At 42.9% G+C, this 19,895-nt stretch overlaps 1 protein-coding gene across 5 annotated transcripts in view; it reads left to right on the top strand.

The window, feature by feature from the left end:
* Positions 1-19,895, top strand: part of AMOT (angiomotin) — an 83,185-nt gene that overhangs the window by 46,751 nt on the left and 16,539 nt on the right. For all 5 annotated transcript variants that reach the window (XM_073361156.1, XM_073361157.1, XM_073361154.1 and 2 more), the window contains 3 exons: positions 3,076-3,220; positions 5,113-5,205; positions 8,507-8,652. In XM_073361156.1, coding sequence (XP_073217257.1) covers positions 3,076-3,220; positions 5,113-5,205; positions 8,507-8,652 — 384 coding nt within the window. The remainder of the gene's footprint in view (positions 1-3,075; positions 3,221-5,112; positions 5,206-8,506; positions 8,653-19,895) is intronic.

Raw genomic sequence — 19,895 nt, forward strand, 5'->3', positions numbered from 1 at the left:
GTGTGATCCCGAGTCACTGCGCACAGCGGGGAGTGCGATTCACAATCACTTCCTGCTGCTGCTGCCCCAAGGCAGGGAGTCCAGCCATTCTTCCCAGCCAGCTCTTCCTGGGTCCTCTCGAGGTGCCAGTCTCAGTGCACTGCAGCCCCCCTGCCCTGGAACCTGCCACTCGGGGGCTCCATGTCCTCTGGGCAGGGGCAGCTTCATCTCCCCACATTAAGGGGGCACAGAGGCCAATGTACCTGTCTGAGGACAGAAAGGCGTCCAGATCCTGGGGTGGGGGGACTGTCACCGGCAGCGGGGAGGCCACGGTGGAGAAGAGCAGCCAGGCAGCGGTGGGTGGGTTGGAGCTACCTGTCAGCTTCATATGCACCATGCAGGTTCTAGGGCCTCCTCAGCTGCCCTGGAACCTGCATAGCACATAATAAAAATGTCCTCCTGCAGATGTGGAAACTGCCAAAACTGGGGTTGCAGCGGCAGCGCCAGGGCAGGCTCAGCCTTCCCTGGCCTATTATACCTGCCGCCCATGGTTCAGGGAATTGGTTATCTGTTCTGGAGCCTTTCATCTCCATACCCAGTTTGGAACCTGCTCATGTTGGTAGTAGCTAAGCTTTATCCTCTGCTGGCGTTTTGTTGATCTACGTGTGATGAGCTGGTGGCCTCATTTCTGCACCTAGTAGGCGATTGTGCCTGTTCCAATTGCCAATAAGGGTGCCATTCTCAGAGAGGCAGGTTGCTTGACTGGTTAGCTCAGTTACTTAAAGCCAGTTCTAATAACATTGAGGCTGCAGATGGTATGATCTTCCCGTTAGGTCTGGAGAAGGCTTAGGTATTATGATGGTGAGTTCTCTAGAAATACTTGAGATTCCATAGGCCAAAGACTAAGTCAGTCATGGGGACTGAACTACCTTCTTGCCCCAGAAATGGTCCCTCCAAAACTGCCTGACAGTGCATTGTGAGAGGAGCTTGCACTGCTGCTGCCCATGCTGTGTATACCCCAAACTGTGGGTAAATAAAGAAGTTTGGACCTTCAGGGCTGTTAAGACAGCACTTCTCTCTGGCACTATAAATCCACTTAAATCCCCGACATAACACAATTCACGTGTCATTCTAGGTAGCCTCACTGTTGCTTGCTTTATACAGCAGGGATTGGCAAAGTAAGAGAGACAGCCCTCACCATCACACCGCCACGTATGGCTTTTATAATTCTTAAAACAATTGTCAGTAGTGTGTGTTTATAGTTGTGCTTGCCTGATAGACAAACAAAGATAAATTGCTTGTTGGTTACTGAATTCACCAGCAATTAGAACCTGCAGCTGATCAGTCAGCTCTCCCTTTACCCTGCAGATGTGGAGAGAAGGTGAGCACAGGCTGCAGTTCAGGACTCTGCAAACCTCTTTTTGGGTCTTGAACTGCACTTTAGCCCCTAAAAAGCCTGCAAGGCCCTTGAAGTGCCTGGCTGTTGTAACTTTTACCTAGTTGTTCTTGTTTCTCGTACCATGTCGGAGATCCTGTGTTTGCTATTTCTTCCCATGGCTGCTTATTCCCAACATGACTTCTGTCCAGGTTGGTTTGTTCAGTTTTAGGGAGGTTCCAGTGAGGGAAGTGTTTTAGTGAAGTGTTTGACAGCTTCCTGATAACAAGGGATAAAGGAATTCTCTTTCCCCCCTTCCCCCACCCCTCCAATCAACTTCTTGCCCCAGGAGGTCTGGTGAGGTCTGCTGTTTGGTGGATTGTTAGTGCCAAAGTGACATTAACATGTTCTGCCTGCTTTGGAGAACTGGAAGTGAATTGGCTTCTGTCTCTGGTGAGCAGTTCCCTGCTTAGACATCAAACCAAGAGGCTGTACAGTGAGAGGGGATGGGGAAAGCTATATTTTACTGTTTCAACAACTGTGGCTTCAAGACTCTGTAAATTGAAGTTAAATGATGACTGACCAAATATTCTGGTTTATTTTCAGAGCTGTGTCTCTTAGGCTATGGCTACACTACGTGGCTTTTAGCGGCACAGCTGTGCCGCTAAAAGCCACGCAGTGTAGCTGCTGTTTGTCGGCAGGAGAGAGCTCTCCTGTCAACAAAAAACTTCCACACACACCCCCCATGAGCGGCAGCAGCTTTGTCGGCAGGACAGCGGTCCTGCCGACGAAGTGCTGTACATATCGGTGCTTTTCCTCAGTAAAACTTTTGTCATTTGGAGTGTGTGTGGGGGGTTTTTTTGTTGTTGTTTTTTTTTTTTTTTTAACACCCCTGATCAACAAAAGTTTTGCCACTGTACCCTTAGTGGATAGGATACTAGACTGGGATTCAGGAGACTTGCTTGAGCTGTGTTCTCTGCCCTGCTACAGGCTTACTGGGGGACCTTAGGCAAGTCATGTCACTGCTCTGTGCTTCCGTTTCCCCATCTGTAAAATGGCGATAATGATGCTGACCTCCATTGTAAATCTCTTGGAGATCTTCTGATGAAAACACTATCTATGAGTTGGGTATTATTGTTATTTATTAATTAGATTGAAGATTTGTAAGTAGAACATACAAAATAGATTGTTATCCCCTAAATAAATACAAATCTGCAAAGCACATCGGTAACTTACAGTTTGGTATTAATATTTTTAAATATAATTTTATTTATATGCTTTGCTTGTTCTTTGGCTTTATTTTTTGCATCAAAGTCCTTCTATGAAATTGCTTTTTGACCAAGCTCATGGTGGTTTCACTGGGTAGTTGTGCCCCTGCTCCCAGGCTCCAGCATCAAAACCTGCAAAAACGCATTTCTGTCTTTTCAAATAACTGTTCCCCGCACTGACTGTTGTAATGAAGAGCAAGGGCCTGGAAGACAGGACTCCAGCTCTTTGTCTAGCTGTGCTTCTGACTCCCTGTGTGACCTGGGGTACGTCACAACGACTTTGTGTCGCAGTTTTACGCACCTGTACGATGGCTAGAATCATGCTTTCCCTCACTCGAGGCTTAATAAATCATTGTTCAATAAAGCGCTTTGAGAACCTCAGAAGAAAGATGCTACCTAAGTGCCAGGCATTGTTAATTCTAAAGGAAATGGATGCTTTAATTTGCTCTGCAGCTGGAAACAGAAATTCAGCAAGTTTCGGAAGCATATAAAAACCTGGAGAAGTCCTCCTCTAAGCGGGATGCCCTGGAAAAGGCTATGAGAAATAAGCTGGAAGGAGAAATTCGTAGGCTTCATGATTTCAACAGGGATTTGAGAGGTAAAATATTAAAAATTTCAATTTAAAAAAAAATTCTTTTGTACTTGTCTGTTTTCCTTTGTGATTCACTTGTTATGGCTGATACGCTTACAGAGCATGACCTAATATTCCAGGTATTCTCAACTGTCTAGTGTTGTCATCAGAGTGCTGGGAGTGTTGAAAGGTGAGGTTCAGTTGATTACTGCAATATCTAACTTCCAGCCTGTTAATCATTAAGGAAACAGAAAGATAGCGACAAGCCGAAACTATATCCCAGGATATAATCCTGGGGCTATTTCTCACGTTGTATTCTAAAAACATTTTATTCAAGTGCCAGTGTGAAACTGTGAATGCTGACATTCATGTCCTGTCCAGTGACCCCTTTGCACTCAACATTCCTTATCAATCCAGGCAGCTCTTCCTTCAGACTCTCCTTTCCCTTCCAGGGCAAGATGCTGTCTGTATTTCCTTAGTAGTGTCTGGCTCTTGGTAAGAAGTTCCATCAGTATCGTGGTAGGGAATTGAGGCTGTCAGCGAGTGGTGTTGGAGCCGAGATTGGCAATGGTTAAGCATTTAATTTTTCAAAGGGAGAAAACGGCTTGTGGTTTTAGAAACATAAACACAGAATAATTTTAACTAGTTGTTCAGCCTTTTCTGTAAATGCTTTCTGGTTCTCCTGTGTGTTATCTGCCATCGCTTTCCTCATGGTCTCTAACCGTTTAAAGCCAGGTGACTTTGGAGAATGGGAAATATTTTGTCTTGGTCTAAAGTCATGTAGGGTATGTCTACATTGTTGTTTTAAAAATGCACAGCAGTCATTCTCGGCGTCTGGGTTGCATCTCGGGCTGGAGCTTGGGTTCCAAAGCCTTCCCACCTCCCTAGGCTTTAGAACCCAAGCTCAAACCTCTACGCAGCTGGATTTAGTGCTGTAGTGTGAGGCTCACTGGCGGTAGGTTTTAAAATGCATAGTGTCCAGTACTACAGTGGAGGGTGACATACGGAAGCTTGTAATAAATAAACTAACCTCTTTTTTCCCAGCAAATCAGACATCCTAAGCAATTAATATATGTGTCCTAAGACTGATATAGCCTTTTGTTAGCTCTGCTGTTTCAAGAGACAAATGTTGATACACTTACTATTAGGGCTATTCATTTTTCTGGAAAGTCAGGTAATCAGAGATCAGGCCACTAGGGCTTATAGTTTTCCAACTTCTGCCCAGAAGATTTAGTGGAGGATTGCGAGAGAATGACATACCCTTGCGGAAGTTAATTTTAAAAAATGATATCCTTTCTACAGGTTTTTGGAGCCATCCTGTGTTATTTAAAAGAAAATTATGTCCCTGGGATAAAATTCCATAGGATAGTTCAACACTCTTGTGATTTTTTTATTTTTTTTTTAAATTTTCGAAACTCTTACATGTTATAGATCTTTAGAAAGACAAGGTGGGTGAGGGAATCTGAGAGAGAGACCTGAAGAAGAGCTCAGTGTAAGCTCGAAACTTGTCTCTCTCCCTGAGAGGAGTTGGTCCAATAAAAGATATTATCTCACCCACCCAGTCTCTCTAATATCCTGGGACCAACACAGCTACAACAACAGGCAGTGCAACAGAAATTTTTAGAGTAATTTATAGAGAATTCTGTTAGCTTCATCCCCCACTGAATTCTCTAAAATATTTCCAGAAGAGTGTTGGAGCTAGAAATATTTAAACAGCATCTGTGGGTGTTGCAAAAGCAACTGCCCCTTCAGTTTCTGATCCAGGCTTTTTGTTTCAAATTGTTTAGAAGCAGGAGTCCTTTGCATAGAACTTGTTTTTACACGTCCAGAGTAGATGCAACTCACTTAGTGATTCTAACAGCATTTCTGAAAGCTTTTCATTCTCTTGTTGTTTCTCCTCTTCAAAAAAAATTCTGCAGAGCGTATGGAGACGGCCAACAAGCAGCTTGCTGAGAAGGAATTTGAGGGATCTGAGGACAATCGGAAAACCATCTCTCAGCTCTTTGCACAAAGTGAGTCAGAGGTTTACTGTGGTTAGGAAAAATGTGCCACTCAGGCTGGGAAAAATCCTCCACTCAGGCGGTGTCGTGTAGTCCATATCAGTCTGTCTTGTCATGCACTCAGATATTACTGTGATGTAGGGCACATTGGAGAGTCTCTGAAACTACCAGTGCAAGAAGAAGTTAAATTCAGGTTTCTCCTTCTGTCAGCACATAAAATACATCTGCTCACCTACAAACACAAAGCAACCTGCTTACACGGTAAATCCTATCACTGGGTGATGAGAGTCCATAACATCAGTGTGCTTCCATGCATAGGGTGGAATTCTGATCCCTCACATGGGCAAGGGCTTGGAAGGAAGTGAGGGCAGACGAGGAGCTAAGTTGAGATCCAGGGCTGTGGATCCCCCAGCTGTTTCCCAGACAGTCGCTCATTGGCATGGTCAGTTTAGCAAAGATGCTGGCAGGGAGAACTTTCAGTCTAAAAGAATAAAAAGGAGGAGCTCTGCCTCTATTCTGCTGGGCTGGGCAGCGATACCCAAGGGTCATGACTTATGTCCAGAGCAGTGGATCCATCACAGGGCAAACCAAAATTGCAGGTATGAAATTTTGCCTTTCCCCTGTACTGAAATATCTTGAGGCTTATGGCAGTGAGTCAACTTTCCTCCTAATTCCATGGTGCACTCCACCCTTCTGACAATGCTTGCTTCTTTCCTGTTGTGTTATATAATGTCTTTTAAAAAAAAAAGAGAGAGAGATAAAATCGCAAAATGAAGAGGATTTGCAGTGGTGCAATACACTCTGCTTCTCCTCCTTTGCAGTGCTGAAATCCCTCCCTTGTGCTGTCCTCAATCTACCTCCGTTCACTTAGCCGTTCATGTTGTGAGTATGTGGCTTTGAAGTCACAGGGCTTAGCTGTCCATGTAAATCCCTGAAGATGGTATTGGGAAGTCTACTTAGTTGTGAGATTAGTTTAGTTTGTTTTTTAAACTGGATTAATAGATGTTGAGATAAAAGTACAAGAGGGGAGAAATGCTGTGTTTTATTGCTTGATATCTAGAGGTGTACCATAGCTCTTATGAGATGTCTGTCTGCATAAATCACACAGGCTGGATGCTGTTCTCACTGAAGTCAGTAGCAAAACTGGCATTGATTTTGGGAGCAGAATTTGGCCCTGTATGTGTGAATCTGTAGGTTACAATCCTCCAGGCTGTGATTTAAACCTGCAATACCAGCTGATGCGATCCTTGGGCTGTAGGAAAGAATCACCTAGGGAAGGGCAGGTGGTGTTGCTGCCATCTATTATCCCACGTTTCTGCCAGCAGAAGCCAGCTTAAGGTTGCAATCAGGGCTCCCTAACAGCCCCACTTCAGAGGCTGCCCTGTAAATGTACTGCATTGACATGCTTCTTCTTGGCTGCCCTGGTTATGCTCCCTCCCTGCCACAGCAACCATTTTTTGGGCTGCTCTGGTCCCCTCACAGAACGGAGTTTGTAGCTTCTCTATGCTGCTAACACTCCACACTTGGCTCTTTTCTGGTGAAAGAATGGGAACTGCTCTGTGCCTGTAGATATATTTATACGCTGGTGTACACCACACACTGTCAACACTAACAGCTAAGGTCTGGCATCTGTTTTTCAAAAACTTTCACTGCTTGTCCTCATTCCTTTGCATGGGATATTAGTTTTTGGAATGCAGTTTCTCTGGTGTTGTCAATGCCGAATGTAGGTTGCTGCAGGGGTGCATTCTGAAGTTGAATTAATGTTACCAGTGCAAGTGATTGGCTTCTTCTGAGGACTGCAGTGACTCTGCAGAAAGCACGTCCGCTTAGCACTCTTGCTTTGCTCACTTACAGGTTTGCTTTATACACTTGCATTATATTTCTCCTGGGCCTGATTTTGCCCTGTTTACTTCTTCTGTGAATGAACATGCAGTGTAACTGCACAGATTCTAAGGCATTCGTGAAGTTCAGCTCTTGACAGATGGCAACGTAACTGGAGCAGTCAGTGAGCATGGAGTAGATTCCAGTCAATTTTGTCTTGACTTGACTGTTTCCATGGTAGGATGACAGTGTGTGCATTTGCTTCTGGCATTTGTGGTGGTGTGTAAATCTGGACACCACCCATTGTCCAGCTGGGACACAAGTAGCATGGCTTGGATTCTCACAGTATGAATTGGACCTGCTGAGGCTAGAATTGACTGCGAAGGGAAATAGTCAGGACTGAAATAAACACTTTAGAGGGCAGAGGAAGCAAACGTGTAAAATTGTACCAATAGCCCAAGTGAATCTGCTTCCAAAAACGATTAAAAAACCTGAAGTCCAAGCTTGCAGTCTGTGTGCCTCATCACTAGCAGCGTTATCTGAGCCTACTAATCCTTGCTTCAAGAGATGAGAAGCCATCAAATAGCAATGTTAAATACGAAATCCAAACAATGTAATAGATTTTAAGGATAGAAAGGACCATTATGATCTTCTAGTCTGACCTACTGTGCAACACAGGCTTTAGAACCCCACCCAGTAATTCCTGCATCAAGCATCAGTTAGTTCTTCATCCAATGTGAACTGGCAAATGCATACAGTGCTGGCAAATGGTGCCAGGTGATGCCTTAGAGGGTGAATTCCTTATGTAACCAAAGCACGGGTACAATTGGACCAGTGACCGTGCAGGCCAACATGCCTCAGTCCTGACCTGGGGTGTCACTTTTAAGGGCGACAGAGGAGAGATGAGCTTTCATTGCTCATTCATTTCCTGGCCCCTCTGAAAATGCCGGCAAAGGGGGCCACTGGGCGGTGCTTCAGTAATGAAGACACTTGCCCGTCAGGAACTGAACTGAGGTCAGTGAGCTGTCATGGTATTTTATTTATATTTCTGTATTTATGGATTAATTTAAAAATGTGCTCATCACAGAATAGGGCGTGTCAAAAGCAAACATTACATTGTGGCCCTAAGCTGGACAGGTCCCCTTTGCACCCCTGCCATCACCCAGCCAGCAAGCAGTGATGTTACCAGGTTAGCTTGTTTTCTGATCTTAAACCAGTGAGCTAGAGATAAAAAGTGCTGCATTCTCTTAGCCATCTATCTAATCAGGGTAAGATAAATGACCGAATTTAACATATTTTTCTCAGCAATCTATTATCTCTATCCCTCTGTATAGAGAGAGATGTCGGCCCTTTCCATTCTTTGGAGAGCAAGCAGCTGTCAGCAAAGACCCCCTTGTTCTTGATCACTGGTAGAATTAGGGGAATGTCCCACTCCTAGTCGTCTGTCAAAGAAAGCTCTATCTATTTTACATTTCCCACTTTATTTCTGTAGATAAAGAAACGCAGAGGGAGAAGGAGAAACTGGAGATAGAACTAGCTGCTGCACGCTCCACCAACGAGGATCAGCGAAGGCACATTGAGATCCGTGATCAGGCCTTAAACAATGCTCAGGCCAAAGTGGTGAAACTGGAGGAAGAGGTAAGGTCACTGGTAGAGAGAAATTGGGGTAGCTCCAGGTACATGTTAATGAAAGAGAATGTGGCAGTGATTTACCTTTTACAAACTGGGTAGGAAATCTGCTATCTTTAAAGCTGTTTATCTGTTTAGCTTGTGTCAGTTAATTAAATTGGTGCAAAAACAGAGTGTATATAAGCCATAAGCCTGTATTTCCATTAAGGGCTTTCATCCTTTGAGCAACGATGTTTCATTTTCCTCCTGTTTTAATCAATGATAAAGATGGGCTTGAACTGAAATCTCAAATCCAAACACCCCCAGAATTTTGGGGGAACTCAGGTCAGGGTGGGCTTTTAACTAATAGTGAATAATCTCCTCTCATGCCGTTGTCCACTAATGCTTTGGTGGTGTTCTGGTACAGAGCTACACTGATCACTTTGTATTCCTTACTCATATTGAACTGGGTGGAGTTGAAGAGGAGTTAATAAAGGAAAACAGTTTTAAAAGCATAATTTGAATTAACAATTTTTTTTTAATAAGCAAAGAATCAACATTCTGTTTCCCAGTGGAAACACGCCTGTGTCACAAAAAACCCCATGATGGTTGGCAAATGGCAATCTTTGCAGACCATTACGATTCCATTTATATGCCGCTCCTTGGTCAGTGTGCATCCCCTTGTTGTTTGTGTGTGTGTGCCAGCCAAAAGAATCCCCAGCCTGAGGAGCTACAGACTAAAGTACAATATAAACAGGAGCCATGCACATGCTATGTGGTCATGCAGTGGAATGGGAGGGTTTTCAGACTCTCCTTAAAGGAGAGGATTGACATGTCTGAGACAGAAGGTATGAAGATGCAAGTAGTTGAAGCAATCAAAGTGGGATGTCTGGGAAAAGACTTTGGCAAACTCTAGAGTTGTGTGAGGAGAAGAGGGCAGAGAGAGAGGTGGATGTGGAGTCATTTGGAGAAATGGAACTTCAGCTTTACACCGAATTAGAGAAGTTAAGGATTGACTGGATATGGAGTATGAACTGCCCTCTGAAAACATGAGGGGTTCTTGCACATCTGGGGCAGTGTGAGGAAAGCTGGCCCTGCTGCTGCTTGTTCTGGAGATAAGCAGAGGAATTCCTGCTCAGGGACTGTTGACTTAGCATCTTTCACCAGCACTAATGTCACACCAACGCTGTCAAATATTTGAGCTGCCCCAGGTATAGTGCTGTGCACAGCTGTGAGACTTGGCTTTGCTCCTCAAGATAGCAAGGGAAGTGGGCCCGAGAGGGGGTGGGGACTTCGTGAAGCTGGAGGACTGAGAGGTTGTTAAAGACCAAGAGGCAAATTCAGCTCTTGTTGCAGCTGACACAACTCCATTGACTTCAGAAGAGCTGCATCAGCTTATGCCCAGGCTGAATTGGGCCTTGTGTATGCTCAGGAGAGTAAAGAGTTGTCAGGTGAAGGCTTTTAAAATGAGAGAGGGTGCTGACGCTGCTTCCATCATTGTAGCATCTGAATGACAGCAGATTAGTAATAGATAAACATGCACATGTTGTATTTCTAAAAAGCCATCTTGTATTAGTAAGAGATTTGTGGTATGCTGCAGTCTTATAAATATTCTGCCAATAGATTAATTTTTTAAAAATAAAATATGGGATATACTTAATGATCCCTGTTTTTAGGTCAAATGCACTATAGTGTAGTCTGTATGAAGGTTTGTGGTGTTTTTTATCCAGCCATTGCTTGAATCTAGGCCCCACAGGAAGTGCCACCTTTCCTGTTGCAGATAAATACGGAAGCTTCTCAGCAAGTGAGCAGAAATTAACTGTCAGGGTTGCACTCTTTAGTGGAGGCATGGGGAGAATGGAGAAAAAATGACCACTCTTTGCAGTTCTCCCAAATCACTTTTCATTAAAATACTTAGGATCATGAAGGATTTGTTGCCTCATTGGCACTAAACTGTGAGGGCTTCTCAAATCTTTGATTTGCTTTTTCAGTAAGTTTCCAAAAGAAGGCACAGGAAACAGCTCAGTGCTTAGAGTAACAATTTGAAAAGGACTCTAAATGTCAGGCTATGATTCTGTGGTGTACAGTGACTAAGATATCTGAACAATTTGTCAATGATTTCTTTTATTCCTGCGTGCTTTGCCCGAATAGGCAGTTCCCATAATTGTCAGGAATTTCCAAATTAGTGCTGCAGAAGAGGGTGGAGTTAGTTATGTTAACACTTGGCAGTGGCCCTGGTTGTTGCATCCTGTATTGTGTGGTTGGTTGTTTTTTTTTCTTCCTCTTTGGCTTCCTACTCAGCAGATTCTCATCCTGTCTGATATCTGTCAGATCCTTTAAAAAACAGAATTTATTCTAATTTATATCAGAGCTAGAAACTATGTGCCGCTGAACTTAAAAATTTTACTTACAATCAGGATGAAGGGATTCTTTTCTCAGCTCTGTTACTGACTCACTGACTTGAGCAAGTCAGCTAACTTTCTGAGCCTGTATATTCCTCTTCTAAAACCTGGGAATAAAACTACTTGCCTACTTCATCGGAATGTTCTGAGTCTTAATTAATATTCTGTATTCTAAGAACTTGGTGGCAGGGTGAAAGGGTTATATAAAAGAACTATTAATACTGAGAAAGCAGCCTCCTTGGAGTTCTCCAAACTCATTGTGGAGGCTGCTAGAGTAGGAGAAAGGGACGCTCACAGAGTATTTTCCTGCATTGTTAATAGTAGATTAAATGTTTCTTTAAATAAAAGTTTAAAATAAGGTGCAACTGAAATTAAAATTAGATGAAGTTGGTTTATTTCTGGGCAATAGTAGGGGTATGATCACGGATACTTAAAGGAACTCAAAGCAAATATGTCTACAGTACCCAGTATATGTCTGTGTGTATCATATAGTGTTTGCCCTTAACTTCTTATCTGTGATTTCAAAATTATTTCAGGTGGTGTTTATCATCCATATTTTTTTTCACTTCAGAAATAATGAGGGTTTCATTGTCCTCCCTCTGCCAGAGGGCCTTGGTAAGATCTTGAGGGAGGAGCTGAGTAGCCGCTTGAAGCAGTAATGTGAACTGTGGCTTTCCCTCCTCCTGATGCTCGCCTACAACTGAGCCAGCGGTACCTCTGCACTGCTATGTATGAGACGCAGGCCTGACTAAAGCCCTGCCCTTATGTTTCTCAACATGCAGTAGGCCAGGGGCATGTATATAACAAGATAAGTAACCCAAGGAGAAAAAAACAGAACTCCATCTTTCTGTATGTTTATCTTAGGTATTTAAAAGGCCCTCATCTCATTGGTAGTTAAGGACTATGCTTTTATTTAATGTGCATTTAAAATAAAATGTTACTACTTAATGTATCTGGGAGAAATCGGATCACATCCTGCTGCTGTTGCCTCCATATCGTACCTCATTGATTTCAGTGGGGACTCCTGCTTAGCAGTCGGGGTAAGGGAAGACCAGTTGACCCACAAGGGCAAGTTTTGAAATGAGTTCAGCTCCCACAGAGAACCAGTGGGAGCTGCTGGGTGCAGAACACTTGAAATTCTGTCCCCTTCATTGAGGTGTCTGAATGGGAGCTGAGCTCTTTGGAAACCTGGCTCATAGTTTGCAGCAAAATGTGTCTTGTGTAGGCTGTAGGTGCAAATTAGTAAACGCTTGTTAAACTCCCAATCAAAGAACTTCTCTGTTTTCCTGTGGCCATAGCAGTCTCATTAAGGAGATAATTTACTTAATGTAGTTAAGGAAATGGCTGGTGCTAATGCCAACAATCCAGGCCAATGAATCTTCTTCCTCACTGTTGGCTCAGGCTGATCAAGAGGACAGCTATTTTGGTGGCTGCCTCTGGGATCATGGGAAAAATTGCTGGCTTTTTTGAGACATTGAATTTAAAGAAGAATGGGCTGGCTGCGGAATAGCTGGCATATGCCAGTTAGTCTAGTTTTTTCCTTTGCTTGAATGAGTGTCTAAGGCCTGGTCTACACTGGGGGAGGGGGATCGATCTAAGATACGTCGACTTCAGCTACGCTATTCTTGTAGCTGAAGTTGCGTATCTTAGATCGACTTAGAATCACTTCATGTCCTCGCGGCGCAGGATCGACAGCCGCCACTCCCCTTCGACTCCGCTTCCGCCTCTCGCCCTGGTGGAGTTCTGGAGTCGACGGCAGAGCGATCGGGGATCGATTTATTGCGTCTACACTAGATACGATAAATAGATCCCTGACAGATCGATCACTACCCGCCGATCCGGCGGGTAGTGTAGACGTGGCCTAAGAGGCTGCTGAGGGAATTGTTAACCATTGCTATGCTGTATAGGGTTATCATTTTTTCTAGCACGTCAGGAATGCACAGTGTAGGTCAGACTGGGAGACAATTTGGTGTAGAAATTGGAGCAGGTGCCTGGACTCCTGGGTTCTGCTGTTAGCTGTAACACTGACTTTGTGTGACCTTGGGCCAAGTACTTAAATTTCCCCTATCGCATCTATTTCTCATTTGAGCAAAGTAGGGTGTAATACTTGCCCATCTCATAGAAGTGTTGTGGGCCTGAGTGGTTTAAAGTTCTTTGAGTTAAAAGGTGTTATTGAAGTGCAAGTATTTTAGCATTAGCATGAGTTGGCTTCATGTATGCCGCATATGTAGGGGCAACATTTTTATATAAAGTTCGGTAATATATTTCTAGTCAGTTTCCTTCTCCCTTCTACTTTAGGCCTCATTACTAAGTGCCACAGTTTCACAGTAACAACTGAGTGATTACAGTGTCATACCAAATCCATTTCTCGGGCAATATTTAGCCTTTTCCTCCTCAGTGAAAAACCCTGATTGTTTACATAACTAAAACATAGTTTACATGAATTCTACATACCAGAACTAAAATACATGCTGGCTGTAAAATATCTTGCAGTCCCAACTGGTTAACTGTGTACTATGGACTGAATACTTCTGGCAACTAAAGGAGACTTTTCTTCAGCCCCCATTGTAGGAGTCAGTAGTTTTGGAGAATGGATTGCCATTCTGTCCTCAATTGCATTGCAAAGGTTTGAGTGGTTTTGGTGTACAGTATGCAGGAAGATGCTAGGGGTCTAGGATGTGTTCCAATATAGGCCTTGTCTGGACTAGGATTTAAAATTGCATTATTAGCATGTGTTGGGTTACATGCTAACAACAGGTTTTAAGAGTCTACTGTGGGCAAGACACTATAGGTAGCATATACTAATCTGGCTAAGTTAATGTTAACAGAGTTGCAGAATCTGCAGAACTGGCCATAGTGACCAGACCCATTGACTCTGCGTACCAGGCTTTCAGTATGGCAACAGGAATTTGTCAGAGGTGCCTACTGCAGTACCCAGCCACAGCTGGTGATAATGGAGGAAAGGGTCATCAGCACTGCTTTTAGAAAAGATGATTTTAAACTCAATTTCTCCTTAAGCCAGTCGACTCTTAACATTCTCTTGATGGAGGGCCAAACTTCAACCAAGCTGCCACATTTCCTCCCAAAATGCAACTTTATCGGAGTATAACTTTCATTCTCTTGGTTCCACCACAGAACAGAGCCTGAGCGGTCCAGATACAACAGTCCCAAAGTAAAGCAATTGCCACTAAAAGTACAGATTAGTAGATAACACACGTGCAACTCACAATGTAAAGGAAAACAACCTCCTCCCAAATTTATAAAGCACATTGGGAAAAACCCTGGAAACAAATTTTGAAGGAAATATTCTTTACAAAGGAAGCTTCTAGAAGACATAAGACGTTACAGCCATACAATGTGAACATAAACCAGCTACCAGAGCTAGGATAGCACAGGTTTTCCTGGTTTATCTACAGTGTAAGGGAATAATGTGATATTTCTGGTTACACTCTGAGGTTTATCTGTGGGCAGATGTTGAAATGTTGACTTCTTAATGGTGTCTACTGTATCTTATATGCTGTATCCAAGATGTCATTCATAACAATCATTTTTAAAGGAAATACTTTATTTGCAAACCTTGTTCATGCATGTGTGTATGGCAATGGGAGGAGAGAAAGGTGCTTTTACATTTTTTCCCCCTAAGTAGTGTGTGCATGTCTTTAATGACCTGTCGTTCTGTAATGATGCAGAAATGGCTTTTTTACTGCTGCATTTCCAACTCTGTTTCTGCCTGTTAGTAATTTTCCAGAGGTGGCTTTGAGGCTTTAACCCAAACAAATGGAGAGACAATATTATGACCTTCCCATGCAGCAAACCCTACTCCCTAGTAAGAGGATAGTATTACCAAATTGCTTCAGCATGAGCTCTTGCTGAGGCCAGTGGCATCTTAACTGGAACTGAATTCAGTCAAACTGAGGGTTCACAAGAATCTTACAGGAATATAGTCCAACAGCAGAGAGAGAGAGTTACATACGTTATATATGGGTTAAATGTGCTTGCGCTCTTTTCTTAGTATGTTTCGGAAATAGTGAGCAAATTCATGTGGGGAAATACATTTTCAGCTGCATCTGAACTGATTCAGCTTTAGGATCAATCCATTATAGAATCACAACACACTGGAAAGATTTTAAAAAATATGTTGAAGATCTCAGAAACGGCGGGTTGGAGGCAGATGCTGACATAGTGCTATCCAAAACAAAGAGGATAATGGCTGGGAGGGTTTCTGAATCATTGCTGGTTACGCAGGATGTCCTCTCCCAAAAATCCTCACTGAGTAACTCATCTGGAGCTATACATCTCTTTGAAGGGGAGGAATTTCCCCCCTTTTCTCCTGTCATTGCTTTCTGGGCTGAATTTGCTCCATGGAGGCTACTCCAGCCTGAAGGATGCAGCAGCCTCTGTGCTCCCTTTGCAGCTAAGGACCTGTATAGGGAAGGGTCTTCTGCCCTGACTGCCTTTGTTCCCTGCACCTGAAGCCCCTGACAGAGCTGGGCTCCTCACTGGATGGGTGTGACCTCCGCTGTCTTTCCGCACCCTGCTGCCTTGCCCCACAGAATGGCACTAGTTTAACTACAAGGATTCTGGAGCCCTTGAGGATATTGCAGGATTTGTCTCTAAAGCGCTTAATAAAATGGATGAACTGTTTTTGTTCGGCTCTTGGAGTTTTACCAATCAGTCTCTTTCAGTGAGCAATTCTAATAATATTCAGCTGCCTATCTCTAGATGGGAACACATTGTTCTTTGCTATAACTGATTTTTGGACCAGTAGTTCTGCATGTCTGATCAAATGCTCTCTGTGGCAAAGAATACCTCAGGTAGCCTGGTGGCTGGAATTGCTAAGGAATTCTCTGCATTGTTCTGGGAAGTGGGTGTTTTAAGTATGTTCCCATGTGAAGAGCTAGTTCCTGCTCTCCACAGCTCATGAATTTATTTGTTTAATTATTTCATTCCTGTGTATTTAGAGAGATGGATTTATTTCTGTTTGCTGGGAGTCTTGCAGTTCATGGATTTCAATGTGCAGTCGTTTTTAAGCAATAAAATCATTCTGACTAACTTGGAAACAAAGAACTGCTCAGGTCAGCCAGAACTCTCTTGAACAATGTAGCCTTAGAATCCCTAGCCTGCCTTGCTGCTCTTTATTGCACTGAAACCTACCAGAAATGTCTTGACTGCAGAAACAGTCTTCACAGTAAAAGAAGAATGAAAAAACTACTTGATCAGGAGACCAAGGAATCTTTTTGGGGCACTTCCCTGGCTGATTTTAATTTTGTGCAATTTATTCCCATTACCCATTATGTCGTGCTTAGACATCTGTGTAAAACTGTGTGGCAGGACTTCAGGAGGAATGTTTTAGAAGGGAGAGTGTTGTTTTGGAATTCTTCCTGGAAAAATGATAGCATCTATTTTAAACGGTTAAATTTGACGTCGTTGCAACAATTAAAATGTCTGACAGAATTAAAACGACACCCTAGGTATCTGGAAATGAACTTTGCAAAGTAGCCAGGCAGTGAAGTTAAAAGGATTTGTATGTATGTATCTAGCCCCGTGCTGTTAGAATTGCGCCAGGTACTGTAGAAAAATTTGTGTCTCCCAGCATGGTTGTGCTGGGATGCTGTGCAATAGCTAACAGCCTCGCAGCCCTGAGTGGGCATAGTTGAAGTCTTTTGGGATCTTTTAATTTTAAAAGGTGCTATATTAATGGAAGACTATTAATATGATAGAGTACTCTGTAACTTCACAGCACCCCCTCCAAAAGATGAGTTACTATTGGTAATGTGAACATTAATTTATTACCCGATTACATTGAAAAATCTGTATCATTGAAAAATCTGACATTTTGTTATGTTTGCGTGTTTAAAAAAAATCGTTCTCAATCTATTTTCTACAAATAAATCACAGTGAAGCACACAGGATTTAAACTTAATTTGATACAAGGCTAAGAGCAAAGATGAACAAACGGATTTACGTTGGATAAATTCATATCATAATGCAAAGAAATAGAGTGAAGCTAGCAACCAAAGCATCCAAATTGGTTAGAATTTGCATCTGGGAGTTATAGTTCAGTGGTTGTGGGGAAAATGTTAAGAAATAGTCTAGAAGCCAGGAGTTTTTGGAGAAGAAATTGAATCATCAGGTTGTTAGTGATGGGAAAGGGCACGTTGAATGTACAGTGCTTCTCTGCAGGCTCTTCTTGACTTGTGCGTGTTACTGGTCCAAAGTTGCAGCTGCTTAAAAAGAGTTTCCAGATCTTGCTGGAAGGGAAGGAACGGGAGGCAGATACTGCTCTCTACATCTTCATAAACGAGCAAGAGAGAGCTGTTAAGTGGAGCACCTGTTGACTGAGAAGCCAGTTACAGAAGGACTCGAGCATCCACTGCTGCCGTCTCTCCAACTGGCAGATGTTGTTATGGCCATCAGCGTGGAGCAGCCAGTTTTGTTTTCTTATTGGGGGGAACCATGACAGTTAACAAAGAACAAGCCTCAGCTTGGTGCTTTCTTTTTTTCTCTTTTGCCTGCAGCATTTTGGCAATGTTCAAGAAACGCTGTTTCCAATTCCAGTCTTAGGAAAACATACTCATATTCTTGATTTATGTTAATAAATTCCCTCTGTGCTTGGCTGCAATATTCCTGGGCCTTTTTATATTGAGGACAAATCCATCCAGAAGATAAAATAGAACTAAACTTCTGCAATAAGACTTCAGCGGATGAATCCAGGTTCACAGTTTATTGCTCCAAGCTGATAGTCATAGTAGCGAAGAAGTCAGAGATGGGAAAAATACCACTTCATTGTATAACTTTGAATATAGAATATACTGTGTGTTGATTGAGTACAATAATTGCAAGAGGTAACATGGTATCTCGTGCATAAGGTAGTGGAGATACTTTAGGGAAGTCAAATTTTCAAAGGCATCTAAGGTGTGATTGTAGCACAGGCAAGGATACTCATGCTAGCTTTAATCTAGCTAGCATGGGTAACCAATAGCTGTGTAGACATAGTAGCATGGGATAGCAGCCAGAGTACAAGCCCACCAGGAACCCTGGGTACAGGCACTTTGGAAGACCAGATTAAAATTCAGAACAACCTCAACAAGTTGGAGAATTGGTCTGAATTAAAAATAAAGACAAGTGCAAAGTACTTCGCTTAGGAAGGAAAAATAAAATGCACAGCTACAAAATAGGGAATAACTGGCTAGGTGGAAGTACTGCTGAAAAGGATCTGGGGGCTGTAGTGGATCACAAATTGAATGGGAGTCCACAGTGCGATGCAGTTGCAAAAAAGACTAATAACATTCTGGGGTGTGTTAACAGGAGTGTTGTATGTAAGGCCTGGTCTACCCAGGGGGGTGGGGTGGGGTGGGGTGGGGTGGGGAGATCGATCTAAGTTACGCAACTTCAGCTATGTGAATAAAGTAGCTGAAGTTGACGTACTTAGATCTACTTACCCCGGTGTCTTCACTTAGGTAAGTTGACGGCTGACACTCCCTCGTCGACTCCGCCTGGCCTCTCGCCCTGGTGGAGTACTGGAGAGTGCTTGGCGGTCGATTTATCACATCTAGACTAGATGCGATAAATCGATCCCCGCTGGATTGATTGCTACCTGTCGATCCAGCAGGTAATGTAGACAAGCCTTTAGACACGGGAGGTAATTACCCTGCTCTACTCAGCACTGGTGAGGCCTCAGCTAGAGTACGGTGTTCAATTTTGAGTGCCACTCTTTAGGAAAGATGTGGACAAATTGGAGAGAGTCCAGAGGAGAGCAACAAAAATGACAAAAAATTTTTTAGAAAACTTGACTTATGAGGAAAGATTAAAAAAAACCAGGGTATGTTTAGTCTTGAGAAAAGACAACTGAGGAGGGGACCTGATAACAGTCTTCAGATATGTTAAAGGCTGTTATAAAGAGGACTGTGATCAATTACTCTCCATGTTCACTGAAGGTAGGACAAGAAGTAATGGGCTTAATCTCCAGCAAGGGAGATTTAGGTTAGATAGTAGGAAAGAGATTTTAACTATAAGGGTATTTAAGATCAGGAACAGGGTTCCAAGGAAGGTTTGGGAATCCCCATGATTGGAGATTTTTAAGAAGAGGTTGGACAAACACCCGTCAGGGATGGTCTAGGTGTAAGTGGTCCTACCTCAGCACAAGGGGCTTGCAGTGAAGATGTAGCCAAAGGGATGTTAAAATTTACCCATCTTTTAATTTCGTTGAACAAAGATGAGTTCAAGTGTTTCTGTACTAAAGCCCCTTTTAAACTTATTTTTTTATGTACCTAATGCTGCTTGACATGGAAAGGATAACTCCGGTTTCTTTTAAAGAAAAAGAAATCTGACTTTACGAAAAGCCACTGAACAAGCCATGCCTGTACTTTAGGTTTGGTACATTAGTTAAACATGTGCGGGCAGTGCTAATATGTTGGGCAATCACTTGTGTTACAACATTTCACCTGCAGGTTCGGCTGCTGGGAGTATTTTCAAAGTGAACATTTCAGTTGAATTTCTGTGGCCTAATTCTTTTTTTGGCTGGGCTCTTGGTATTTGTTGACTGTAGGCCAAAAACTTAATCCACACACATTCTCACATTTATTTAATTATAAAACTAGTAAATGTATTTTCTTTTAGCAGGTGATTGGCTGCTTTTTTTAAAAAAATTGTGCTTTACAAAATTTTGGAAATATAGTAACTCATTGGATAGCACTGGGAGAACCAAGATCCTTGGTTTATTTCATGCATTAGAGAGTTAGAGATCATTGCTAATTTTCCTGCATGAATTACTGTGTTTTTGCATTTTCCCAAGCACTTTATCATGTTGTACCCTGCATTTGTACAGAAAGTGTGACCCCTGTGCAAAAACAAGGACTCAGAACCAGAAAC

This window comes from Lepidochelys kempii, chromosome 9 (genome assembly GCF_965140265.1).
Source record: "Lepidochelys kempii isolate rLepKem1 chromosome 9, rLepKem1.hap2, whole genome shotgun sequence".
Lineage (NCBI taxonomy): Eukaryota > Metazoa > Chordata > Testudines > Cheloniidae > Lepidochelys > Lepidochelys kempii.